Source organism: Oncorhynchus nerka, linkage group LG6 (genome assembly GCF_034236695.1).
Source record: "Oncorhynchus nerka isolate Pitt River linkage group LG6, Oner_Uvic_2.0, whole genome shotgun sequence".
NCBI lineage: Eukaryota > Metazoa > Chordata > Actinopteri > Salmoniformes > Salmonidae > Oncorhynchus > Oncorhynchus nerka.
This window is the reverse complement of record NC_088401.1, coordinates 51,158,570-51,186,040: the sequence shown is the minus strand read 5'-3', so window position 1 is coordinate 51,186,040 and position 27,471 is coordinate 51,158,570. Positions and strand designations below refer to the sequence as shown.

The 27,471-nt window shown below is 43.1% G+C and overlaps 7 protein-coding genes across 9 annotated transcripts in view; all 7 read left to right on the top strand.

Moving 5' to 3' along the window:
* LOC115130030 (protocadherin gamma-A11-like) overlaps window positions 1-27,471 on the top strand; it is a 198,381-nt gene that overhangs the window by 61,814 nt on the left and 109,096 nt on the right. The window contains exon 1 of one of the 3 annotated variants that reach the window (XM_065019631.1): window positions 6,944-9,530. The exons of 1 other annotated variant lie outside the window; for it this stretch is intronic. In XM_065019631.1, the coding sequence (XP_064875703.1) occupies window positions 7,092-9,530 (2,439 nt within the window). In that variant the 5' untranslated portion in view covers window positions 6,944-7,091. Of the gene's footprint in view, window positions 1-6,943; window positions 9,531-24,588; window positions 26,983-27,471 lie in introns of those variants that run through there. One more of the 3 variants, XM_065019635.1, reaches the window with a different exon arrangement.
* On the top strand, window positions 83-3,040 carry LOC135572138 (protocadherin beta-4-like). The gene is made up of 3 exons (XM_065019167.1): window positions 83-592; window positions 1,877-2,652; window positions 2,951-3,040. The coding sequence occupies exons 1-3, from the start codon at window positions 217-219 to the stop codon at window positions 3,038-3,040; spliced, it is 1,242 nt and encodes a 413-aa protein (XP_064875239.1). The 5' UTR covers window positions 83-216.
* Window positions 3,508-6,478, top strand: LOC135572137 (protocadherin beta-4-like). The gene is made up of 3 exons (XM_065019165.1): window positions 3,508-4,030; window positions 5,315-6,090; window positions 6,389-6,478. The coding sequence occupies exons 1-3, from the start codon at window positions 3,655-3,657 to the stop codon at window positions 6,476-6,478; spliced, it is 1,242 nt and encodes a 413-aa protein (XP_064875237.1). The 5' UTR covers window positions 3,508-3,654.
* Window positions 10,368-13,260, top strand: LOC115130033 (protocadherin gamma-A8-like). Its single transcript, XM_065019164.1, has 3 exons — window positions 10,368-10,898; window positions 12,186-12,954; window positions 13,225-13,260. Exons 1-3 carry the CDS (start codon window positions 10,516-10,518, stop codon window positions 13,258-13,260), a joined length of 1,188 nt encoding a protein of 395 aa, XP_064875236.1. The 5' UTR covers window positions 10,368-10,515.
* LOC135572136 (protocadherin gamma-A11-like) lies at window positions 14,120-16,919 on the top strand. The gene is made up of 2 exons (XM_065019163.1): window positions 14,120-16,729; window positions 16,916-16,919. The coding sequence occupies exons 1-2, from the start codon at window positions 14,268-14,270 to the stop codon at window positions 16,917-16,919; spliced, it is 2,466 nt and encodes an 821-aa protein (XP_064875235.1). The 5' UTR covers window positions 14,120-14,267.
* On the top strand, window positions 17,645-20,262 carry LOC135572135 (protocadherin gamma-A8-like). The gene is made up of 2 exons (XM_065019162.1): window positions 17,645-18,182; window positions 19,470-20,262. The coding sequence occupies exons 1-2, from the start codon at window positions 17,803-17,805 to the stop codon at window positions 20,260-20,262; spliced, it is 1,173 nt and encodes a 390-aa protein (XP_064875234.1). The 5' UTR covers window positions 17,645-17,802.
* LOC135572192 (protocadherin gamma-A3-like) lies at window positions 21,294-23,747 on the top strand. The gene has a single exon (XM_065019641.1). The coding sequence runs from the start codon at window positions 21,294-21,296 to the stop codon at window positions 23,745-23,747; it is 2,454 nt and encodes an 817-aa protein (XP_064875713.1).

The following is a 27,471-nucleotide window of genomic DNA, read 5'->3' as shown; positions in this document are numbered from 1 at the left end:
CCGCCCCCCCCTCTCCTATCACTGCGCTCCAGAGTAGAAAAAGAGACTGCGCTCCATACGAGGCGGGGCACTACAGAGAATCACTCGCTCAAACAGATACGTTAAGAAATAGCCTGCATTAAAATAGCACTTTCACTATCAGTAATCTCTTTTCTCACCGTTTGAGGATACAGTAGGCTATAAGGAATATTCGTGTTGGATTTATCTTTATTGGCTATGGCATCTGAAGGATTCCTTCAACCTAGATGCGTAAAATGGAGTTTGTGCTGCGGACTGCGATGGCAAGTACTTATTTTTCTCCTGTATCTCAGTCATATTGTCAGTGGTCAAATCCGTTATTCTATTCCGGAGGAGATGAAGAAAGGCTCTCTTATCGGTAACGTGGCTCAAGACCTGGGGTTAGATTTAAAACGGCTCCGAGCGGGCCGGGCACGTATCGTGACCGGGGAAAGCGTTCAGTACACAGAGCTGAAGACAGACAAAGGGATTCTAGTCGTGAGTGAGAGAATAGACCGAGAGCAGCTTTGTGGCGACGTCACACCGTGTAGCTTCAGCTTTGAAATTATTCTGGAAAATCCAATCGAATTACATCGTGTTACAGTTGAAATTGTGGATGTAAATGACCATTCACCTATTTTTAAGAATAATCATATCAAATTTGAAATCAGCGAATCTGCTACTCTTGGCTCTCGTTTTGTGCTGGAGAGTGCAAAGGATCCCGATGTGGGAGTTAATGGTCTACAGGAGTATGTTTTAACTCAAAATGACAATTTCGTTCTGAAACAACATTCGAATCCTGATGGAAGTAAATTTGCAGAAATGATTTTACAAAAGCCTTTGGATAGAGAAGAGAATCCTCATCTCTCTTTAAAGCTAATCGCTGTAGACGGTGGGAATCCGCAGAGATCTGGCACAGTAAATATAGAGATCACTGTCCTAGATGTCAATGACAATGCGCCTGTGTTTAACCAGTCAGTGTACAGGGCTACTGTGATGGAAAACGCACCGAAAGGAACCTATGTAACAACCGTTAATGCTAGTGATGCAGATAGTGGTTCCAATGGTATAGTGATGTATTATTTTTCGAATTTGAAAGAAAACTTGGCAGATATATTTGACATTGATGAGACAACTGGCAAGATATCTGTTGTTGGACAAATCGATTTTGAAAAAGATAAGAAATATGACATTAGAGTTGAGGCCAAAGACCAAGGTGGTTTGACAGACCTCGTCAAAGTTGTCATAGAAATAGTTGACATAAATGACAATTCCCCAGTTATAAACATCATGTCTTTCACTAGCCCTGTGTCTGAAGATGCTGCTGCTGGAACCACGATTGCCGTTGTAAACGTTAAAGATGCCGATTCAGAGAGAAACGGACAGATTACATGCTCTGTAGATACGAACTCGTTCAAGATAAAATCGTCGTTAAGCAGTTATTATACGTTGATCTCAGATGTAGCTTTTGACAGAGAAACAACACCAGAATACAACATAACTATTACAGCGACAGATTCTGGCTCGCCTCCTCTCTCAAGCGCCAGGACACTACACCTTAGAATCTCTGACGTAAATGACAATGCTCCATTGTTTCATCAGAGCTCATACTCTGCTTACGTCACAGAGAATAACTCTCCTGGAATGTCCATATTTACTGTCAGCGCGCGGGACTCTGACTGGAATCAGAACGCGAGAATCTCGTACCTCCTGGAGGACACGCAGATCAGTGGAACTCCAGTATCCACTTACATATCCATTAACTCTGAAACCGGAGTTTTACATGCTGTGCGCTCCTTTGATTATGAACAAATCAAACAGCTCACACTAGTGGTTAAGGCACAAGACGGAGGCTCTCCTCCTCTCAGTAGCAATGTGACGGTGAAAATAATGATCCAAGACCAGAACGACAACGCGCCTCAGGTTCTGTATCCAGTCCAGACTAGCAGCTCTCTGGTCGCTGAAATGGTGCCTCGTTCAGCAGATGTGGGCTATCTTGTGACTAAAGTGGTGGCTGTTGATGTGGACTCTGGACAGAATGCTTGGCTCTCATATAAACTTCAGAAAGCGACAGACAGGGCACTGTTTGAAGTGGGTTTACAGAATGGCGAAATAAGAACACTACGCCAAGTCAATGATAAAGATGCTGTGAAACAAAGGCTCACTGTTGTAGTGGAGGACAACGGGCAGCCCTCTCGTTCAGCTACAGTCAATGTTAACGTGGCGGTGGCGGACAGCTTCCCTGAAGTGCTCTCGGAGTTCACTGACTTTACCCACGACAAGGAATACAATGACAACCTGACTTTTTACTTAGTCTTGGCTTTGGCTGTAGTCTCATTTCTGTTCATCACATGTTTAGTGGTTATTATATCAGTGAAAATATACAGATGGAGACAGTCTCGCATTCTCTATCATTCCAATCTCCCGGTTATTCCGTATTATCCACCGCGTTACGCAGACACTTTGGGGACAGGAACTCTACAGCACGTGTACAATTACGAGGTGTGCAGGACGACTGACTCCAGAAAGAGTGACTGTCAGTTCGCCAGACCATGTAGTCAGAACGTACTGATAATGGATACCAGTTCTACAGGGACGATGCAGCGGATGCAGAACGAACAGAACATCCTGGATGAACCAGACTCCCCAATAGAGGTGAGTTTATTGGAGTTTAAATTATATTGCACATTGGCTTGGAATATATCTTTATCTACATTGCCCTTTGTGAAAATGTAAACTCTTTTGTTCTGGTGAATTTAGGTTCATTAATTATGTCTAGTCAACAGTGTTCATTTTAGGGCTGTAGTATCGTTTCTGATTAGCTGCGGATTTTGTACTATGCCTGCTGATTTTCTTTTTTTCTTTAAAAAAAAAAGTACAATTCTAAGTTCTAAGGTGTAATTTTAACACTCCTGCGCTTTATGAGCATTTCAGCACCTCTGTGTGCTGACAGGGCTACTTCTGTCATGAGCAGCAGAGGTCTGCTCCGCTCTCAGGCAGCGTATACGAACTCTCGTTCAAACTACTGTCTTTAGCTCAATAGTCATTAATAGAGCCAGTGTAGACGTTTTTATAGCTAGTTCTGTACCAAGCAAAATACTCTCAACCAGTGCGACATACTGTATGCATGTTGCCGTACTGTTCAATAATGGTTTTGTGCGCCGTATCCATGGAACATCTTTACCCACGATCTAAACTAAGGTTTAGATGATATGGTGGCATGTTTTACAATCAAGTGATTACCGTTCACCCTGATGGTCATCGTTATTTTAGTAATTGTACGGGGCGTTTTTTGTATTATTTTAGTACAGTGCTGTACACTTATGAATCATTTCTACCCAGTTGTATATGTCCACGTATCTGGTGTTCATGTTTTTGACTCTGAGTGCCGCTGTTGATCAGTGAAATAATTTCTGTCCAATGTTGTCAGTCAGTAGAGTCCCGTCCCCCCCTCTCCTATCACTGCGCTCCAGAGTAGAAAGAGAGACTGCGCTCCATACGAGGCGGGGCACTACAGAGAATCACTCGCTCAAACAGATATGTTAAGAAATAGCCTGCATTAAAATAGCACTTTCACTATCAGTAATCTCTTTTCTCACCGTTTGAGGATACAGTAGGCTATAAGGAATATTCGTGTTGGATTTATCTTTGTTGGCTATGGCATCTGAAGGATTCCTTCAACCTAGATGCGTAAAGTGGAGTTTATGCTGCGGACTGCGATGGCAAGTACTTTTTTTTCTCCTGTATTTCAGTCATATTGTCAGTGGTCAAATCCGTTATTCTATTCCGGAGGAGATGAAGAAAGGCTCTATTATCGGTAACGTGGCTCAAGACCTGGGGTTAGATTTAAAACGGCTCCGAGCGGGCCGGGCCCGTATCGTGACCGGGGAAAGCGTTCAGTACACAGAGCTGAAGACAGACAAAGGGATTCTAGTCGTGAGTGAGAGAATAGACCGAGAGCAGCTTTGTGGCCACGTAACTCCGTGTAGCTTCAGCTTTGAAATTATTCTAGAAAATCCAATCGAATTACATCGTGTTACAGTTGAAATTGTGGATGTAAATGACCATTCACCTATTTTTAAGAATAATCATATTAAATTTGAAATCAGCGAATCTGCTACTCTTGGCTCTCGTTTTGTGCTGGAGAGTGCAAAGGATCCCGATGTGGGAGTTAATGGTCTACAGGAGTATGTTTTAACTCAAAATGACAATTTCGTTCTGAAACAACATTCGAATCCTGATGGAAGTAAATTTGCAGAAATGATTTTACAAAAGCCTTTGGATAGAGAAGAGAATCCTCATCTCTCTTTAAAGCTAATCGCTGTAGACGGTGGGAATCCGCAGAGATCTGGCACAGTAAATATAGAGATCACTGTCCTAGATGCCAATGATAATGCCCCTGTGTTTAACCAGTCAGTGTACAGGGCTACTGTGATGGAAAACGCACCGAAAGGAACCTATATTACAACCGTTAATGCTAGTGATGCAGATAGTGGTTCCAATGGTATAGTGATGTATTATTTTTCGAATTTGAATGAAATCTTGGCAGATATATTTGACATTGATGAGACAACTGGCAAGATATCTGTTGTTGGACAAATCGATTTTGAAAAAGATAAGAAATATGAAATTAGAGTTGAGGCCAAAGACCAAGGTGGTTTGACAGACCTCGGCAAAGTTGTCATAGAAATAGTTGACATAAATGACAATGCCCCAGTTATAAACATCATGTCTTTCACTAGCCCTGTGTCTGAAGATGCTGCTGCTGGAACCACGATTGCCGTTGTAAACGTTAAAGATGCCGATTCAGAGAGAAACGGACAGATTACATGCTCTGTAGATACGAACTCGTTCAAGATAAAATCGTCGTTAAGCAGTTATTATACGTTGATCTCAGATGTAGCTTTTGACAGAGAAACAACACCAGAATACAACATAACTATTACAGCGACAGATTCTGGCTCGCCTCCTCTCTCTAGCGCCAGGACACTACACCTTAGAATCTCTGACGTAAATGACAATGCTCCATTTTTTCATCAGAGCTCCTACTCTGCTTACGTCACAGAGAATAACTCTCCTGGAATGTCCATATTTACTGTCAGCGCGCGGGACTCTGACTGGAATCAGAACGCGAGAATCTCGTACCTCCTGGAGGACACGCAGATCAGTGGAACTCCAGTATCCACTTACATATCAATTAACTCTGAAACCGGAGTTTTACATGCTGTACGCTCCTTTGATTACGAACAAATCAAGCAACTTAAACTCGTGGTAAAGGCACAAGACGGAGGCTCTCCTCCACTCAGTAGCAATGTGACGGTGAAAATAATGATCCAAGACCAGAACGACAACGCGCCTCAGGTTCTGTATCCAGTCCAGACTAGCAGCTCTCTGGTCGCTGAAATGGTGCCTCGTTCAGCAGATGTGGGCTATCTTGTAACCAAAGTGGTGGCTGTTGATGTGGACTCTGGACAGAATGCTTGGCTCTCATATAAACTTCAGAAAGCGACAGACAGGGCGCTGTTTGAAGTGAGTTTACAGAATGGAGAAATAAGAACACTACGCCAAGTCAATGATAAAGATGCTGTGAAACAAAGGCTTGTTGTTGTAGTGGAGGACAACGGGCAGCCCTCTCGTTCAGCTACAGTCAATGTTAACGTGGCGGTGGCGGACAGCTTCCCTGAAGTGCTCTCGGAGTTCACTGACTTTACGCACGACAAGGAATACAATGACAACCTGACTTTTTACTTAGTCTTGGCTTTGGCTGTAGTCTCATTTCTGTTCATCACATGTTTAGTGGTTATTATATCAGTGAAAATATACAGATGGAGACAGTCTCGCATTCTCTATCATTCCAATCTCCCGGTTATTCCGTATTATCCACCGCGTTACGCAGACACTTTGGGGACAGGAACTCTACAGCACGTGTACAATTACGAGGTGTGCAGGACGACTGACTCCAGAAAGAGTGACTGTCAGTTCGCCAGACCATGTAGTCAGAACGTACTGATAATGGACCCCAGTTCTACAGGGACGATGCAGCGGATGCAGAACGAACAGAACATCCTGGATGAACCAGACTCCCCACTAGAGGTGAGTTTATTGGAGTTTAAATTATATTGCACATTGGCTTGGAATATATCTTTATCTACATTGCCCTTTGTGAAAATGTCAACTCTTTTGTTCTGGTGAATTTAGGTTAATTAATTATGTCTAGTCAACAGTGTTCATTTTAGGGCTGTAGTATCGTTTCTGATTAGCTGCGGATTTTGTACTATGCCTGCTGATTTTCTTTTTTTCTTTAAAAAAAAAAGTACAATTCTAAGTTCTAAGGTGTAATTTTAACACTCCTGCGCTTTATGAGCATTTCAGCACCTCTGTGTGCTGACAGCGCTACTTCTGTCATGAGCAGCAGAGGTCTGCTCCGCTCTCAGGCAGCGTATACGAACTCTCGTTCAAACTACTGTCTTTAGCTCAATAGTCATTATAGAGCCAGTGTAGACGTTTTTATAGCTAGTTCTGTACCAAGCAAAATACTCTCAACCAGTGCGACATACTGTATGCATGTTGCCGTACTGTTCAATAATGGTTTTGTGCGCCGTATCCATGGAACATCTTTACCCACGATCTAAACTAAGGTTTAGATGATATGGTGGCATGTTTTACAATCAAGTGATTACCGTTCACCCTGATGGTCATCGTTATTTTAGTAATTGTACGGGGCGTTTTTTGTATTATTTTAGTACAGTGCTGTACACTTATGAATCATTTCTACCCAGTTGTATATGTCCACGTATCTGGTGTTCATGTTTTTGACTCTGAGTGCCGCTGTTGATCAGTGAAATAATTTCTGTCCAATGTTGTCAGTCAGTAGAGTCCCGTCCCCCCCTCTCCTATCACTGCGCTCCAGAGTAGAAAGAGAGACTGCGCTCCATACGAGGCGGGGCACTACAGAGAATCACTCGCTCAAACAGATATGTTAAGAAATAGCCTGCATTAAAATAGCACTTCCACTATCAGTAATCTCTTTTCTCACCGTGTGAGGATACAGTAGGCTATAAGGAATATTCGTGTTGGATTTATATTTCTTGGCTATGGCATCTGAAGGATTCCTTCGACCTAGATGCGTAAAATGGAGTTTGTGCTGCGGACTGCGGTGGCAAGTACTTATTTTTCTCCTGTATTTCACTCATATCGTCAGTGGTCAAATCCGTTATTCTATTCCGGAGGAGATGAAGAAAGGCTCTCTTATCGGTAACGTGGCTCAAGACCTGGGGTTAGATTTGAAACGGCTCCAAGCGGGCCGGGCCCGTATCGTGACCGGAGAAAGCATTCAGTACACTGAGCTGAAGACGGACAAAGGGATTCTAGTCGTGAGTGAGAGAATAGACCGAGAGCAGCTTTGTGGCGACGTCACGCCGTGTAGTTTCAGCTTCGAAATGATTCTAGAGAATCCGATGGAGCTACACCGTGTAACTGTTGAAATCCTTGATATTAATGATAATGCACCTATTTTTCGAAAGAATGAAATCAAATTTGAGATAAGTGAGTCGGGTATACTCGGGTCGCGTTTTATGTTGGCCAGTGCCGAGGACGCAGATGTAGGTAACAATGGTCTGCAGAAATATATTTTAATGCCGAATGATAATTTCGTTCTGAAACAACATTCAAATCCAGATGGAGGAAAATATGCTGAAATAATTCTTCAGAAACCGTTAGACAGAGAGGAGCATCCTCGTCTCTCTTTAAAGCTAATCGCTGTAGACGGTGGAAATCCGCAGAGATCTGGCACAGTAAATATAGAGATCACTGTCCTAGATGCCAATGATAATGCCCCTGTGTTTAACCAGTCCGTGTACAGGGCTACTGTGATGGAAAACGCTCCAAAAGACACCTATATTACAACGGTGAATGCCAGCGACGCAGACAGTGGATCGAACGGCCTCATTACATATTATTTTTCCAACTTGAAAGAGCACCAATCAGATATATTTCACATGGATGAGACAACTGGCACAATTACACTTGTAGGGAAAATAGATTATGAAAAAGACAAGAAATATGAAATGATGATTGAGGCTATGGACCAGGGAGGTTTAACCGACTCCAGTAAAGTTTTCATCGAGATTGTTGACGTCAACGATAATTCTCCCGTTATAAACGTCATGTCTTTCTCCAGCCCTGTTTCTGAAGATTCCCTGCTGGGAACAACCATAGCGATAATCAATGTTAAAGACGCTGACTCAGAGAGTAATGGTCACGTTATGTGTTCAATAGACAACAACCTCCCATTTAAGATCAAATCCTCATTGACTAATTATTATACTGTAATCACAGATTCAGCTTTCGACCGAGAGACTATGCCAGAATATAATATAACCATAAAGGCGACAGACTCGGGTTCGCCTCCTCTCTCTAGCGCCAGGACAATACACCTTAAAATCTCTGACGTGAACGATAATTCCCCATTGTTCGACAAAGGAACCTACTCTGCCTACGTCTCAGAGAATAACTCTCCTGGAATGTCCATATTTACTATCAGCGCGCTGGACTCTGACTGGAATCAAAACGCGAGAATCTCGTACCTCTTGGAGGACACGAAGATCAGTGGAACTCCAGTCTCTAGTTATATATCAATTAACTCTGAAACCGGGGTTTTACATGCGGTGCGTTCCTTTGATTATGAACAAATAAAACAGCTTAAACTCGTGGTTAAGGCGCAAGATGGAGGCTCTCCTCCACTCAGTAGCAATGTGAGTGTCAACATTATTATCCAAGATCAGAACGACAACGCGCCTCAGGTTCTGTATCCAGTCCAGACTAGCAGCTCCCTGGTGGCTGAAATGGTACCTCGTTCAGCAGATGTTGGCTATCTTGTGACTAAAGTGGTGGCTGTTGATGTGGACTCTGGACAGAATGCTTGGCTCTCGTACAAACTGCAGAAAGCGACAGACAGGGCGCTGTTTGAAGTGGGATTACAGAATGGAGAAATAAGAACTATACGCCAAGTCAATGATAAAGATGCTGTGAAACAAAGGCTCACTGTTGTAGTGGAGGACAACGGGCAGCCCTCTCGTTCAGCTACAGTCAATGTTAACGTGGCGGTGGCGGACAGCTTCCCTGAAGTGCTCTCGGAGTTCACTGACTTTACGCACGACAAGGAATACAATGACAACCTGACTCTTTACTTAGTCTTGGCTTTGGCTGTAGTCTCATTTCTGTTCATCACATGTTTAGTGGTTATTATATCAGTGAAAATATACAGATGGAGACAGTCTCGCATCCTCTATCATTCCAATCTCCCGGTTATTCCGTATTATCCACCGCGTTACGCAGACACTTTGGGGACAGGAACTCTACAGCACGTGTACAATTACGAGGTGTGCAGGACGACTGACTCCAGAAAGAGTGACTGTCAGTTCGCCAGACCCTGTAGCCAGAACGTACTGATAATGGACCCCAGTTCTCCAGGGACGATGCAGCGGATGCAGACTGAAAATAACATATTGGATGAACCTGACTCCCCGCTAGAGGTGAGTTAATTGCAGTTAAAATTAGGTAGCTCATTTTGTTGGAGTTAATCTCTGCCATCTGTTCTCTGTATCTATTCGTTTTCAATTGTGCTCTGGTGCGGATTTATTCGGTTTACTCCCTCTGTGACTAACTAATTTGTTGGGCTAATTCAGCTACTGCGCATTCTTTATGGGCTTTCTTTTGGCTTTTTTGATCATGAATGCTGAGCGCCACTATAGTAAGTAAGGCTGTATCGCTGTAAGACTATGAAGGGCACCCCTCCGTGTGTACCGCGACACTTTTAGTGCGCAACAGTATGCTCTCCTCTCTCTCACTCTCTATGCCGAGCCTGGTTACAACTTCCCTATATGGATCAAGAGTAACTGTACATTTGACCCATGTTTACAGTTAGTCATGTAACAAACAAAATCACTTTTAATATAAGTATTTTGCTGTATTTATCAGTGATGCTTTGGAGCGCTGTTTCGTTGGCATGTTTACGCACGATTCAAACTGGGGCTGAGAAGATAGGCTGGCGTGTTTTACTATTACATGGGAGGCTACTATTTTAGTAATTGAACTGTGCATTTATTTCGATTGCACTGACCACAGTGTTTTTATTTGTGACATTTTAATAAGAAAATAGTTCTGTAAAGTGTCGAATCATTTCTGTGCAGATCTATATTTTTACATAACATCTGGTGTTCATGTTTTGGGCTCTGAGGGCCGCTATTGGTCAGTGAAATGATTTCTGTCCGGTGTCGTCAGTCAGTGGAGTGCCCTCCCCTAAACACTGCGCTCTACCAGAGGAGCTGGAGAGACTGCGCTTCACACTAGGCGGGGCGACAGAGAGACAATCGTTCTGGTTCTTACATGTAGTTTACAAGTACGAGAACGGTTAAAGTAGACTGGATTAAGATAATACGTCGACTCCTACTGTTCTCTTTGCTCCCCATTTACGGATACAGTATAAGGAATTTTCGTGTTGGATTTGTTTTGTTGGCTATGGAATTTGACAGTTTCCTTCAACCTATATGCATAAGATGGCGTATGCGTTGTGGACTGCGATGGCAAGTACTGGTTTCTCTTCTGTATCTCAGTCATACTGTGAGTTCCCAAATCCGGTATTCCATTCCGGAGGAGATGAAGAAAGGCTCTCTTATCGGTAACGTGGCTCAAGATCTGGGGTTAGATTTGAAAAGGCTAAGTGCGGGCCGGGCCCGTATCGTGACCGGAGAAAACATTCAGTACACAGAGCTGAAGACAGACAAAGGGATTCTAGTCGTGAGTGAGAGAATAGACCGAGAGCAGCTTTGTGGCGACGTCACGCCTTGTAGCTTCAGCTTCGAAATGATTCTAGAGAATCCGATGGAACTACACCTAGTCACTGTAGAAATATTAGACGTTAATGATAATGCACCCGTGTTTCAACAGAATGATATACAATTGAAAATCAGCGAATCTGCTTCTGCAGGGGCGCGCTTTGTCTTAGCAACTGCAGATGACCCTGATGTAGGCCTTAACGCCTTACAAAATTACATTCTAACACCGAATGATAATTTTGTCCTAAAACAACATACAAATCCTGACGCTAGTAAATATGCCGAGATGGTTCTCCAGAAACCGTTAGACAGAGAGGAACATCCTCTTCTCTCTCTAAAGCTAATCGCTGTAGACGGTGGAAATCCGCAGAGATCTGGCACAGTAAATATAGAGATCACTGTCCTAGATGCCAATGACAATGCGCCTGTGTTCAACCAGTCAGTGTACAGGGCTGCTGTGGTGGAAAACGCACTGAAAAGCACCTATATTACCACAGTGAACGCAAGTGATGCAGACAGTGGCTCCAATGGCTATATATCGTACATGTTTTCTAATTTAAAAGGCACAGTTTCCGAAACATTCACTATTGATGCAAAGACTGGTGTCATTTCCGTGTTAGGGGAAATAGATTATGAAAAATATAAGAAATACGAAATTCGAATAGATGCCACAGACCAAGGTGGCTTGACTGATTCGAGCAAAGTCATTGTTGAGGTAATTGATGTAAACGACAATGAGCCTGTAATAAGTGTCATGTCATTCACTAGTCCAATCTCTGAAGATTCACCTCACGGTACAACCATCGGAATTATCAATGTTAAAGACCTCGACTCGGGTGAAAACGGACAGGTGAGCTGTAGCATAGACCAACACATTCCTTTCAATATAAAATCCAATCTAAGAAATTACTACACCTTGCTAACAGGCGCTGTTTTAGATCGCGAGAAGGTGTCAGAATATAACATCACTGTAGTCGCCACTGACGCAGGGTCGCCTCCTCTCTCAAGTAAGAAAACCTTTCATCTGAAGGTGTCCGACGTCAACGACAATGCCCCAGTGTTTCCACGTGGCGTGTACAACTCTTATATCGCAGAAAATAACTCTCCAGGTGTTTCTATATTTACTGTTAGAGCTAAAGACTCTGATTCCAATCAAAATGCCCGTATTTCCTATATTCTAGAGGATACTGATGTCAGCGGGACTCCTGTGTCTGGTTATGTTTCCGTGAACGCAGAGAGCGGGGTCATAAACGCAGTGCGCTCCTTTGATTATGAACAAATTAAGCAACTAAGACTCGTGGTTAAGGCGCAAGATGGCGGCTCTCCTCCATACAGTAGCAATGTGAGTGTCAACATCTTTATCCAAGATCAGAACGACAACGCGCCCCAGGTTCTGTACCCAGTCCAGACAAGCAGCTCTCTGGTGGCTGAAATGGTGCCTCGTTCGGCAGATGTGGGTTATCTTGTGACTAAAGTGGTGGCTGTTGATGTGGATTCTGGACAGAATGCCTGGCTCTCGTATAAACTGCAGAAAGCGACAGACAGGGCGCTGTTTGAAGTTGGCTTACAGAATGGAGAAATAAGAACTATACGCCAAGTCAATGATAAAGATGCTGTGAAACAAAGGCTCACCGTTGTAGTGGAGGACAACGGGCAGCCCTCTCGTTCAGCTACAGTCAATGTTAACGTGGCGGTGGCGGACAGCTTCCCTGAAGTGCTCTCGGAGTTCACTGACTTTACGCACGACAAGGAGTACAATGACAACCTGACTCTTTACTTAGTCTTGGCTTTGGCTGTAGTCTCATTTCTGTTCATCACATGTTTAGTGGTTATTATATCAGTGAAAATATACAGATGGAGACAGTCTCGCGTCCTCTATCATTCCAATCTCCCGGTTATTCCATATTATCCACCGCGTTACGCAGACACTTTGGGGACAGGAACTCTACAGCACGTGTACAATTACGAGGTGTGCAGGACGACTGACTCCAGAAAGAGTGACTGTCAGTTCGGCAGACCCTGTAGTCAGAATGTACTGATAATGGACCCCAGTTCTACAGGGACGATGCAGCGGATGCAGAGTGAAAATATCATTTTGGATGAACCAGACTCGCCGCTGGAGGTGAGTCTGTGGAGTTTAATTAAATGGTATTTTGCTCATTCGGTTGGAAAACAACTTTACAACATGTCCTTTGTAACAATTTTAGCTGCAGATGTAGGATCTTCATTTGATATGATCACACTGTTGGAGGACAACTTTCGTGTAGTGTAATTGAGGTTTAAGACGTCTTCTGAAGTTTGTGATTTACTTCTTTTTTTAAAGTGTATCAACTCAAAAACATGTTTTATGAATCATAACCCACATAATACTTCAAATGTCCTGTTTCTGCAGGATTTCTTTCCTGCTGTAGCAAATTGGCTCAAATGAAGATCCTACATCTATGTTGCCTTAAGGCTAATTTAGTCAGTATTTGTCTAGTTAAAAGTATGGGCATAACAGCTGTTACATATTGTTGTGGTTAGCTATGTTTTTTAAAATTGAATGCCATTGTCAGCTGACTGTGGTTTCGAATGCAGCTTACTCAGTGCTGCAGCAGAAGCAATTACTTGTTTTCTGGTTAGGTTTGGCTTTCATATTATGCCTGATGATTTTTTTTTTAATGTAGCGCTCCAAGGCCATTTCAGCACCACTCTATATGGATAGCGCAGCTTCTGTCATGATAGCAGCAGAGGACGGCTCTCCCTTCTTCCAACTGCTGTGTTTTGATTAAGTCAATATAGAGTCACTAAAGAGTGGCTTAAGCAGTGTTAACTGCTTGTCATACGTCAAATAATTATCAACATTAATATGTTGCTGTGTTGTTCAATAGTGATTTAGAGTGAGTAACCATGGGCATGCTTTTACGCACGTTCAAATCCATGGCTGAGAGGCTAAGGTGCCATGTTTTAGTATCAAATTATTGCTCTTTGCCTTGCTGGTCGATTATAATATTATAGTGATTGAACGTTGCATTTATTTATATTTGACCTTGCACAGTGTTCACCTACCTGCTATATGGGAAGACAGAAGTGCTCTAAAGTATTGAAATATTTCTACCCTTTAATGAATTCAAATTTCATCTGGTGTTCACGTTATGGACTCTGAGGGCCGCTGTTGATCAGTGAAATGATTTCTGTCCAGTGTTGTCAGTCAGTGAAGTCCCCTACTTTATCACTGCGCTCTACCAGAGGAGAGGGAGAGACTATCTGCATTTCATACGAAGCGGGGCTCGACAGAGAAACACTCGGCTCTGATCGATGTTACAGATAACAAAAGGAGACGCTGGAAATAGCCAGGATTGAAAGAATAGGTCGAATATCAGTCTCAGATTTTTTTCATGGTTTCTGAGGATACAGTATAATACATTTTTGTATTGGATTTATTCTTTGTTGGCTATGGCACTGGAAGGATTCCTTAAACCTAAATGCGTAAAATGGCGTTTGTGTTGTGGACTGCGGTGGCAAGTACTTATTTTTCTCCTGTATTTCAGTCATGTTGTCAGTGGCCAAATCCGTTATTCCATTCCGGAGGAGATGAAGACAGGCTCTCTTATCGGTAACTTGGCTCAAGACCTGGGGTTAGATTTGAAACGGCTCCGGGTGGGCCGGGCCCGTATCGTGACCGGAGAAAGCATTCAGTACACAGAGCTGAAGACGGACAAAGGGATTCTAGTCGTGAGTGAGAGAATAGACCGAGAGCAGCTTTGTGGCGACGTCACGCCGTGTAGCTTCAGCTTCGAAATCATTATAGAAAATCCAATGGAGCTCCATCACATAACTATAGAAGTCTTAGATGTTAACGATCATCCTCCGATATTTAAGAAAACGGATGTTAAATTGGAAATAAGCGAGTCTGCTATCCTCGGTGCGCGCTTTGTGCTAGAAAATGCAGAAGATCCTGATGTGGGAGTTCACAGTCTACAAAATTATATTTTAACCCCGAATGATAACTTTGCCCTCAAGCAACATGCGAATCCAGACGGTAGTAAATACGCTGAAATGATTATTCAGAAACAATTAGATAGAGAGGAGCATCCTCGTCTCTCTTTAAAGCTAATCGCTGTAGACGGTGGGAATCCGCAGAGATCTGGCACAGTAAATATCGAGATCACTGTCCTGGATGTAAATGACAACGCACCTGTGTTTAACCAGTCAGTGTACAGGGCTACTGTGATGGAAAACGCACCGAAAGGAACCTATATTACAAATGTAAACGCGTCTGATGCAGACAGTGGTTCTAATGGTTATATAACATATTCGCTGTCTAACCTGAAGGGAAATCTGGCAGATATGTTGACTATAAATGAAAACACTGGGATACTGTCAGTTGCAGGCCTGATAGATTATGAAAAAGACAAAAAATATGAATTACGGATTGAAGCTAAAGATCAGGGAGGTTTAACAGATTCGAGTAAAGTTATTGTTGAGGTCATTGACGTTAACGACAATGCACCTGTCATTAGTGTGATGTCATTCACTAGTCCAATATCTGAAGACTCTCCTCCCGGTACAACCATTGGTATTATCAACGTTAAAGATGTCGATTCAGGTGAAAATGGACAGGTTAGCTGTAACCTGGACCAAAACATTCCGTTCAAGATCAAATCAAATTTAAGAAATTACTACACCTTGGTAACAGACGCTGTTTTAGACCGTGAGAGCGTGTTAGAATATAATATCACTGTAGTCGCCACGGACGCTGGGTCGCCTCCTCTCTCGAGTAGGAGAACCTTTCACCTGAAGGTGTCTGATGTCAATGACAACGCCCCATTGTTTCCACAGGTAGTGTACAACTCCTTTGTCGCAGAGAATAACTCTCCAGGCGTCTCTATTTTTACTGTTACAGCTAAAGACACTGATTCCAATCAAAATGCCCGTATTTCCTATATTCTAGAGGATGGTGATGTCAGCGGGACTCCTATGTCTGCTTATGTTTCCGTAAACGCAGAGAGCGGGGTCATAAACGCATTGCGCTCCTTTGATTATGAACAAATTAAACAACTGATACTCGTGGTTAAGGCGCAAGATGGCGGCTCTCCTCCACTCAGTAGCAATGTGAGTATCAACATCTTTATCCAAGATCAGAACGACAACGCGCCTCAGGTTCTATATCCAGTCCAGACTAGCCACTCTCTGGTGGCTGAAATGGTGCCTCGTTCAGCAGATGTGGGCTATCTTGTGACTAAAGTGGTGGCTGTTGATGTGGACTCTGGACAGAATGCCTGGCTCTCGTATAAACTGCAGAAAGCGACAGACAGAGCGCTGTTTGAAGTGGGTTTACAGAATGGAGAAATAAGAACTATACGCCAAGTCAATGATAAAGATGTTGTGAAACAAAGGCTCACTGTTGTAGTGGAGGACAATGGGCAGCCCTCTCGTTCAGCTACAGTCAATGTTAACGTGGCGGTGGCGGACAGCTTCCCTGAAGTGCTCTCGGAGTTCACTGACTTTACGCACGACAAGGAATACAATGACCACCTGACTTTTTACTTAGTCTTGGCTTTGGCTGTAGTCTCATTTCTGTTCATCACGTGTTTAGTGGTTATTATATCAGTAAAAATATACAGATGGAGACAGTCTCGCATCCTCTTTCATTCCAATCTCCCGGTTATTCCGTATTATCCACCGCGTTACGCAGACACTATGGGGACAGGAACTCTACAGCACGTGTACAATTACGAGGTGTGCAGGACGACTGACTCCAGAAAGAGTGACTGTCAGTTCGCCAGACCCTGTAGTCAGAACGTGCTGATAATGGACCCCAGTTCTACAGGGACGATGCAGCGGATGCAGAGTGAAAATAATATCATGGATGAATCAGACTCGCCGCTAGAGGTGAGTCTATTGGAGTTTACATGGTATTGTTTATTGGGTTGGAATACATCTTCACAGTATATCCTTTGTAACTATTTTAACTTTTTTGCCATAAGGTTCATTTACTTAATATTTCTCTAGTCAACAGTATGGGCACGTCAGTGTTACGTATTGTTGGGCTTTTATTGAATATCATTTCCATCTGAGTTCTTAGAATTGTGGTTCCGAAGTTAGCGCATAAGTGCTACAATACAAGCAGCTACTTATTTTCTGGTTAGTTTTGACTTTCATAGTATGCCTGATTTTTAAAAAAAATCATGTGTACTACACGTGCAATAAAGTAGCACTGTAAGGCCGTTTCAGTACCACTATGTGTGGACAGCGCCTCGTCTGTCATGATAGCAGCAGAGGCACTGCTCCTTCTTCTTCCAACTGCTATGTTTTGATTAAGTCAATATAGAGCCACTAAAGAGTCGCTTAAGCAGTGTTAACTGCTTGTCATATGTCAAATAATTATCAACATAAATACTTTGCTGTGTCGTTCAATAATGGTTTAGATTGGCGATCCATGGAAATGTTTTACGCGCGTTCAAATCCATGGCTGAGAGGATAAGGTGCCATGTTTTAGTATTAAATTATTTCTGTTTGCCTTGCTGGTCATCGTAGTATTATAGTGATTGAACGTTGCATTTATTTAGATTTTACCCTGCACAGTGTTCATCTACTTGCTACTATATGGGAAGACAGTTGTGCTCTAAAGTGTTGAATTATTTCTACATTTTTATGAATTTCAAATTTCATCTGGTATTCATGTTTTATACTCTGAGGGCCGCTGTTGATCAGTAACATGATTTCTGTCCAGTGTTGTCAGTCAGTGGAGTCCCCTCCCCTATCACTGCGCTCTACCAGAGGAGAGGGAGAGACTATCTGCACTTCATTCAAGGCGGGGCACGACTGAGACAAGCTCACTCTCCACATGTGTATGTAGATTACAGATACCACAAGAGGACGGTTAAAATATGCTTATTTAATATTATACATCGACTAACACTCTTGTATTTCCCGTTTGAGGATACAATATAAGGAATATTCGTGTGGGATTAATTCATTGTTGGCTATGGCGTCCGATGGATTCCTTCAACATAAATGCGTAAGATGGCGTTCGTGTTGCGGACTGCCATGGCAAGTTCTTGTTTTTCTCCTGTATTTCAGTCATATTATCAGTGGCCAAATCCGGTATTCTATTCCGGAGGAGATGAAGAAAGGCTCTCTTATCGGTAACGTGGCTCAAGACCTGGGGTTAGATTTGAAACGGCTCCGAGCGGGCCGGGCCCGTATCGTGACCGGAGAAAGCATTCAGTACACAGAGCTGAAGACAGACAAAGGGATTCTAGTCGTGAGTGAGAGAATAGACCGAGAGCAGCTTTGTGGCGACGTCACACCGTGTAGCTTCAGCTTCGAAATGATTCTAGAGAATCCGATGGAACTACACTTAGTCACTGTAGAAATATTAGACGTTAATGATAATGCACCCAGGTTTCAACAGAACGATTTAGAAATGAAAATCAGTGAATCGGCTTCTGTGGGGGCGCGCTTTACCCTAGCAACTGCGGATGATCCGGATGTTGGCTCTAACGCTTTACAAAATTACATTCTAAACCCAAATGATAATTTCGTTGTAAAACAACATTCAAATGCACATGGAAAAAGATACGCAGAAATGGTGCTCCAGAAGTCTTTAGACAGAGAGGAACATCCTCGTCTCTCTCTAAAGCTAATCGCTGTAGACGGTGGAAATCCGCAGAGATCTGGCACAGTAAATATAGAGATCACTGTCCTAGATGCCAATGACAATGCGCCTGTGTTTAACCAGTCAGTGTACAGGGCTACTGTGATGGAAAATGTACCGAAAGGCACCTATATCATAACGGTAAATGCCACTGACACGGACAGTGGATTGAATGGTTTAGTACATTATTCTATTTCAAAAATGCAAAATAATGTGGACAATGTGTTTGATATTGACAAGAACACTGGCTTTATATCGCTTGTGGGACAGTTCGATTATGAAAAAGACAGGAAATACGAAGTGAGTATCGAAGCCACAGACCAAGGTGGATTGACTGACTCCAGTAAAGTTGTTGTCGATGTAATAGATGTCAACGATAATGCCCCTGTAATCAGCGTCATGTCGTTCAATAGTCCGGTCTCTGAAGATTCGCCACTCGGTACAACCATTGGTATTATTCATGTGAAAGATCTTGATTCACGTGAAAATGGACAGGTGAGCTGCAGCCTGGCCCAAAACATTCCTTTCAATATCAAATCTAATTTAAGAAATTACTACACTTTGGTAACCGACGCTGTTTTAGATCGTGAGAGTGTGTCAGAATATAACATCACTGTAGTCGCCACTGACGCAGGGTCGCCTCCTCTCTCAAGTAAGAAAACCTTTCATCTGAAGGTGTCCGACGTCAACGACAATGCCCCAGTGTTTCCACGTGGCGTGTACAACTCGTATATCGCAGAGAATAACTCTCCAGGTGTTTCTATATTTACTGTTAGAGCTAAAGACACCGACTCCAATCAAAATGCCCGTATTTCCTATATTCTAGAGGATACTGATGTCAGCGGGACTCCTGTGTCTGTTTATGTTTCCGTAAACGCAGAGAGCGGGGTCATAAACGCAGTGCGCTCCTTTGATTATGAACAAATCAAACAGTTTAAACTCGTGGTTAAGGCGCAAGATGGCGGCTCTCCTCCACTCAGTAGCAATGTGAGTGGTACCATCTTCATCCAAGATCAGAACGACAACGCGCCTCAGGTTCTGTACCCAGTCCAGACAAGCAGCTCTCTGGTGGCTGAAATGGTGCCTCGTTCGGCAGATGTGGGTTATCTTGTCACTAAAGTGGTGGCTGTTGATGTGGACTCTGGACAGAATGCCTGGCTCTCATATAAACTGCAGAAAGCGACAGACAGGGCGCTGTTTGAAGTGGGCTTACAGAATGGGGAAATAAGAACTGTACGCCAAGTCAATGATAAAGATGCTGTGAAACAAAGGCTCACTGTCGTAGTGGAGGACAATGGGCAGCCCTCTCGTTCAGCTACAGTCAATGTTAACGTGGCGGTGGCGGACAGCTTCCCTGAAGTGCTCTCGGAGTTCACTGACTTTACGCACGACAAGGAATACAATGACAACCTGACTTTTTACTTAGTCTTGGCTTTGGCTGTAGTCTCATTTCTGTTCATCACATGTTTAGTGGTTATTATATCAGTGAAAATATACAGATGGAGACAGTCTCGTATTCTCTATCATTCCAACCTCCCGGTTATTCCGTATTATCCACCGCGTTACGCAGACACTTTGGGGACAGGAACTCTACAGCACGTGTACAATTACGAGGTGTGCAGGACGACTGACTCCAGAAAGAGTGACTGTCAGTTCGCCAGACCCTGTAGTCAGAATGTACTGATAATGGACCCCAGTTCTACAGGGATGATGCAGCGGATGCAGAACGAACAGAACATCCTGGACGAACCAGACTCGCCGCTGGAGGTGAGTCTGTTGGAGTTTTAATGGTATTGTTCATTGGGTTGGAATACATCTTCACAGTATATTCTTCGTAACTCTTTGAACTTTTGTGCCCTAAGGTTAATTTGCTCTGTATTTCTCTTGCCATCACAGTATATGGGTCAATCAGTTAAGCGTTGTTGCGGTTCGTTTGGGTTTTATAGAATTCCATTGCCAGCGGTTTTGGACAGTGGGTAGAAATACCAAGTGCTACAATAGAAGCACTAACTATTTTTCTTACCATTTGGGTTTTTTATAGTATTCCCACTTTTTTCCCTCGTAACTCGGCCGTTTCAGTACCACTCTGTGTGGACACCGCAAATTCTGTCATGATTGCAACCGAGTTCTGATACGTTCTCTTACACTTTTCTCCCTAATTCCAACTACTCTTTATTTACTAAGTCACTATGGGGTGGCTTTTAATGTTGACTGCTTTTCATTTCAAATAACTCTCAACATAGGTATTTTACCGTATTGTTCAATAATGGTTTGGATGGTGGATCCATGGAAAATGTTTACGCACGTTCCAATCTAGCGCTGGCTGGATAGTGTGACATGTTTTAGTACGCTATCAAATTATTGCTACTTGCCTCGCTGGTCGTAGTATCATAGTGATTGAACGATGCATTCGCGTATATTGCACCACAGTGTTCAACTACCTGTTTGGAACGGGAGTAGTTCTGTAACGTGTTGAATAATTTATACGTTTAAATGAAATCAAATATAATCTGGTGTTCATGTTTTAGACTCTGAGGGCCGCTGTTGATCAGTGAAATAAATGCTGTCCAGTGTTGTCAGTCAGTGGAGTTAACTCCCCTATCACTGCGCTCTACCAGAGGAGAGGGAGAGATTGCGCTTCATACGATGCGGGGCGCGACAGAGAAACACTCTGATCCATGTTTATTACTGTGAAGTGAAAGGGACGGTGAAAATAGCCTGGATTGAAACAAAACATTACATATTACTCCTCTCTTTGCTCAACGTTTCTGAAGATATAGTGTAAGGAATTTTCCTGAGGGATTTATTCTTCGTTGGCTATGGCAACTGAAGGATTGCTTCAACCAAAATGCGTAAGATGGCGTTCAAGTTGTGGACTGCGGTGGCAAGTACTTATTTTTCTCCTGTATCTCAATCATATTGTCAGTGGACAAATCCGCTATTCCATTCCGGAGGAGATGAAGAAAGGCTCTCTCATCGGTAACGTGGCTCAAGACCTGGGGTTAGATTTGAAACGGCTCCGAGCGGGCAGGGCTCGTATCGTGACCGGAGAAAGCATTCAGTACACAGAGCTGAAGACAGACAAAGGGATTCTAGTCGTGAGTGAGAGAATAGACCGAGAGCAGCTTTGTACTGACATCACGCCGTGTAGCTTCAGCTTCGAAATCATTCTAGAGAATCCGATGGAACTGCACTTAGTCACTGTAGAAATATTAGATGTAAACGATCATGCGCCCGTTTTTCCAAATAAAGATATTAATTTTGAAATTAGCGAATCGGCCACAGTTGGAGCTAGGTTTCCACTAGAGAGTGCAGAGGATCCCGATGTAGGTCTCAACGCCCTACAAAATTACATTTTAACTCCCAATGATAATTTCATTCTAAAACAGCATGCGAATCCAGACGGTAGTAAATATGCAGAGATGTTCCTCCAGAAACCATTAGATAGAGAGGAGCTTCCTCGTCTCTCTTTAAAGCTAATCGCCGTAGACGGTGGAAATCCGCAGAGATCTGGCACAGTAAATATAGAGATCACCGTCCTAGATGCCAATGACAATGCGCCTGTGTTTAACCAATCGGTGTACAGGGCTGCTGTGATGGAAAACGCTCCAAAGGGGACATATATCACAACCGTGAATGCCAGCGATGCAGACGGTGGATCGAACGGAGAAATAGCATACAGTTTATCAAAGTTAAAGGGCAGCATAGCAGACATATTTATCATTAATGAGAACACCGGAATCATATCTGTTTCGGGTCAGATAGATTATGAGAAAAATAAGAAATACGAAGTTAGAGTAGAGGCTAAAGATCAGGGAGGTTTAACAGACACAAGTAAAGTTGCCATTGAAGTTATTGATGTTAATGACAATTCACCAGTTATAAACGTCATGTCTTTCTCCAGCCCTGTGTCTGAAGATGCTCCTCCGGGCACAACTATTGCTATTATAAATGTTAAAGATACTGATTCTGAGAGAAATGGACAGATTACATGCTCTATAGATACTAACCTCCCATTTAAGATCAAATCCTCAATGACTAATTACTATAATGTGATAACAGATTCGATTTTTGACCGAGAAACGGTGTCCGAATACAACATAACAATTACAGCAACAGATTCTGGTTCGCCTCCACTCTCTAGCGCCAGGACATTACACCTTAGAATCTCTGACGTAAATGACAATGCCCCATTGTTCGATAAAGGTCCCTACTCTGCTTACATCACAGAGAATAACTCTCCTGGAATGTCCATATTTACTGTCAGCGCGCGGGACTCTGACTGGAATCAGAACGCGAGAATATCGTACCTGTTGGAAGACACGCAGATCAGCGGAACTCCAGTCTCTACTTATATATCCATTAACTCTGAAACCGGAGTTTTACATGCTGTGCGCTCCTTTGATTATGAACAAATAAAACAGCTTACGGTCTTAGTTAAGGCGCAAGATGGAGGCTCCCCTCCTCTCAGTAGCAATGTGACGGTGAAAATAATGATCCAGGACCAGAATGACAACGCGCCTCAGGTTCTGTATCCAGTACAGACTAGCAGCTCCCTGGTGGCTGAAATGGTACCTCGTTCAGCAGATGTTGGCTATCTTGTAACTAAAGTGGTGGCTGTTGATGTGGACTCTGGACAGAATGCTTGGCTCTCTTATAAACTGCAGAAAGCGACAGACAGGGCGCTGTTTGAAGTGGGTTTACAGAATGGGGAAATAAGAACTATACGCCAAGTCAATGATAAAGATGTTGTGAAACAAAGGCTCACTGTTGTAGTGGAGGACAACGGGCAGCCCTCTCGTTCAGCTACAGTCAATGTTAACGTGGCGGTGGCGGACAGCTTCCCTGAAGTGCTCTCGGAGTTCACTGACTTTACGCACGACAAGGAATACAATGACCACCTGACTTTTTACTTAGTCTTGGCTTTGGCTGTAGTCTCATTTCTGTTCATCACGTGTTTAGTGGTTATTATATCAGTGAAAATATACAGATGGAGACAGTCTCGCGTCCTCTATCATTCCAACCTCCCGGTTATTCCGTATTATCCACCGCGTTACGCAGACACTTTGGGGACAGGAACTCTACAGCACGTGTACAATTACGAGGTGTGCAGGACGACTGACTCCAGAAAGAGTGACTGTCAGTTCGCCAGACCCTGCAGTCAGAACGTACTGATAATGGACCCCAGTTCTACAGGGACGATGCAGCCGATACAGAGTGAACAGAACATCTTGGATGAACCAGACTCGCCGTTAGAGGTCTGTTGTATTTGAATAATTATCTTGTCCCTAAAACTATGATTTCCGTGTGTATGTTTTAGGACTGTGATTTGAACTATTAGAAATTGAACTTGCATACCTGGTAAGTTTCAATGGTCAGAAATGTTGTTTATTTCAATAATATGAGGCCATTTCTGCACCAAGGCCACGGACAGCTTTATTTCAATATGTTTATTTATTTTTATTTTACCTTTATTTTACTAGGCAAGTCAGTTTAAGAAACAACTGAACTGCCTGTTCAGGGGCAGAACGACAGATTTGTACCTTGTCAGCTCGGGGATTCGAACTTGCAACCTTTCGGTTACTAGTACAACGCTCTAACTACTAGGCTACCCTGCCTGTAAATACATCTGTTTCACTCTTATAGTAGCGGTTATACTCAACGCGTATTTTTGTTTGATCTTGTTTGTCCACATCTCACTTACATATTAGTTTCCGTTTGTCATTAATACATTGGCTTATTTTTTGATGATAGCATAACATTATTTCCCAAATATGTTTAATCTTTTTTCTTATGAATATCAGTAGTTCAGTGGATTGAACTCAGAGGGACGCTGTTGGTCAGTGTCTTACAATTCTAGAGCGTTTTTGTAGCAGTACCTCCCCCATTATGTCGATGTATTTAGAGAGAGAAACTGCTGCACGCAGAGCGCAAAGTCCAGGTCACAGAGGATACCAAGCACGGAGACAACGAGCTGCGATTCTTTTGTTCCAGAATTTTTTTCAGGATTGTTGAGGCATTTACCTTTGATTTTTTTTTTAACTAAAAACGAATGGAATATTACTGACTTCATAACGGACTATATGGTTTGTATTATTTGATATAATACGGAAAATGTCGGACAGAACAATGACACGGCAAGTACTGTTGTTTATCTCGGTCCTCTCTCTCAGTTCAGTGAACGGGCAGGTCAGTTACTCCATTCCAGAGGAAATGGCGACAGGCTCTTTAGTCGGTAACATAGCGCAGGATTTGGGTTTAGATATCAAAAGACTCAAATCAGGTAAAGCTCGTATTTATACTGGAGACAGTGCAGAATACATCGAGTTGAATAAAGAAAGGGGAGTTCTCCTTATCAAAGAGAGAATAGACCGTGAAGCGCTCTGCAGACAGACGACGCCTTGCGCATTGCATTTGCAAATCATTTTAGAGAATCCCATGGAATTTTACAGCATAACAATTGAGTTAAACGATGTAAATGATAATTCGCCTATTTTTGAAAAGAGTGAAATGAAATATGAAATAGGCGAGTCCGCTTTAACGGGAACCAGGATTGTCTTAGAAAGAGCAATTGATGACGACGTTGGCGTTAACGGCCTTCATAGCTATTCTCTGAAACCGTCCGATAATTTCATTTTAAAAACCCACATTTTGCCAGACGGTGGTAAAAATGTTGAAATGGTTTTGCAGAAAGCTTTAGATCGAGAGAAACAGGAGCAAATATCGCTGATATTGACAGCAGTAGATGGAGGAGAGCCTCAGCTTTCAGGAACAATGCAGATCATCATCACCGTGCTTGACGCCAATGATAACGCACCTGTCTGTTCCCAAGCGGTTTACAAGGCCAGTGTATTGGAGAACGCAACTCAAGGCACTGTTTTAACCACAGTCACTGCATTTGACGCTGATCAAGGTTCATATGGCACAGTTACCTATCACGTTCCAAAATCTGGAGCAGCCCAACTATTTGAGATTGGTAAAGAGGATGGCGTAGTCAAATTAAACCTGAATGTTGATTACGAAAGAACTAAACATTATCAAATTGACGTTCAAGCCAGAGACCAAGGAGGTAACAGCGATTCTTGTAAAGTAATTATTGACGTAATCGATATAAATGACAACAGACCTTCCATTAACATTATGTCAAAAACAAATATCATATCTGAGGATGCTAAACCTGGCACAGTCGTAACAATGATGAATATTCAAGACCCAGATTCTGATGGAAATGGTAAAGTGCAGTGCTCTATTGAGGACAATATTCCCTTTGTGATGAGATCGACCTCAAACAATTTCTATAGTCTTGTAACTGATAGTGACTTGGACCGAGAGAGAGCCTCTGAGTACAACATCAGTGTGACGTGCTCTGATGAGGGCGTGCCCTCGCTCTCCAGCAGCGTCACTCTCACCTTACAGATATCAGATGTGAATGACAACGCTCCTGTCTTTGAGAGGAGCTCATATGAGGCCTACATTATAGAAAACAACACACCGGGCCTCTCTATATTCACAGTGAAAGCCAGAGACGATGACTGGAACCAGAATGCCCGTGTTTCTTACATACTGGAGGACTCCTCGGTTAACGGAGTGCCCATCTCCTCATATGTGTCCGTTAGTGCTGATAGTGGAGTCATACATGCAGTGCGCTCTTTTGACTACGAGCAGATCAAGGATTTCCAGTTCCGCGTAAAAGCGCAGGATGGAGGCTCCCCTCCTCTCAGTAGCAATGTGACTGTGAAAATAATGATCCAGGACCAGAATGACAACGCGCCTCAGGTTCTGTACCCAGTCCAGACTAGCAGCTCTCTGGTGGCTGAAATGGTACCTCGTTCAGCGGATGTGGGCTATCTTGTCACTAAAGTGGTGGCTGTTGATGTGGACTCTGGACAGAATGCCTGGCTCTCTTATAAACTGCAGAAAGCGACAGACAGGGCATTATTTGAAGTCGGCTTACAGAATGGGGAAATAAGAACTGTACGCCAAGTCAACGATAAAGATGTTGTGAAACAAAGGCTCACTGTCATAGTAGAGGACAACGGGCAGCCCGCTCGTTCAGCTACAGTCAATGTTAACGTGGCGGTGGCGGACAGCTTCCCTGAAGTGCTCTCGGAGTTCACTGACTTTACGCACGACAAGGAATACAACGACAACCTGACTTTTTACTTAGTCTTGGCTTTGGCTGTAGTCTCATTTCTGTTCATCACATGTTTAGTGGTTATTATATCGGTGAAAATATACAGATGGAGACAGTCTCGTGTCCTCTATCATTCCAACCTCCCGGTTATTCCGTATTATCCACCGCGTTACGCAGACACTTTGGGGACAGGAACTCTACAGCACGTGTACAATTACGAGGTGTGCAGGACGACTGACTCCAGAAAGAGTGACTGTCAGTTCGCCAGACCCTGTAGTCAGAACGTACTGATAATGGACCCCAGTTCTACAGGGACGATGCAGCGGATGCAGAACGAACAGAACATCCTGGATGAACCAGACTCCCCACTAGAGGTCTGTTATCTATTACCATTTTTATCCATTTACATCTTTAAATGCATCGTCCGAGTTGATTTCATTCTCACTGTCCGAAGAGCTCTTCTTTCCATTGTTATTGCACTTTCAGCACCACAGTCATGGACAGCGGCGCTTTGCAAATGGGGTGACTTGCATTGTAGCTGAATCATCGCTGAGGGTAAAGATAATACCGTCCTTATGAATATCAAGCAAGCATATAGTTTGTAGGTCATAACATTCTATGATAGGCTACTTGTATTTCATCCACAACATTCCATTCATTTCCGGTTTTACCTGCAGCCTAACATTGTGTTCTGTTGTATTGTAATTCCATGTGTGAGGGGAAAGGCTCAGACTTTCTTTCTCCACATCTTTCCGGGATCTTGGTGTACATTTGGCCTACATTCATTGACCAAGATAATTAATTGACGTAGTCTATATGGTTACCTTAGTACTCTCTCTGATGTGGGGCCCTTAACATCCCCA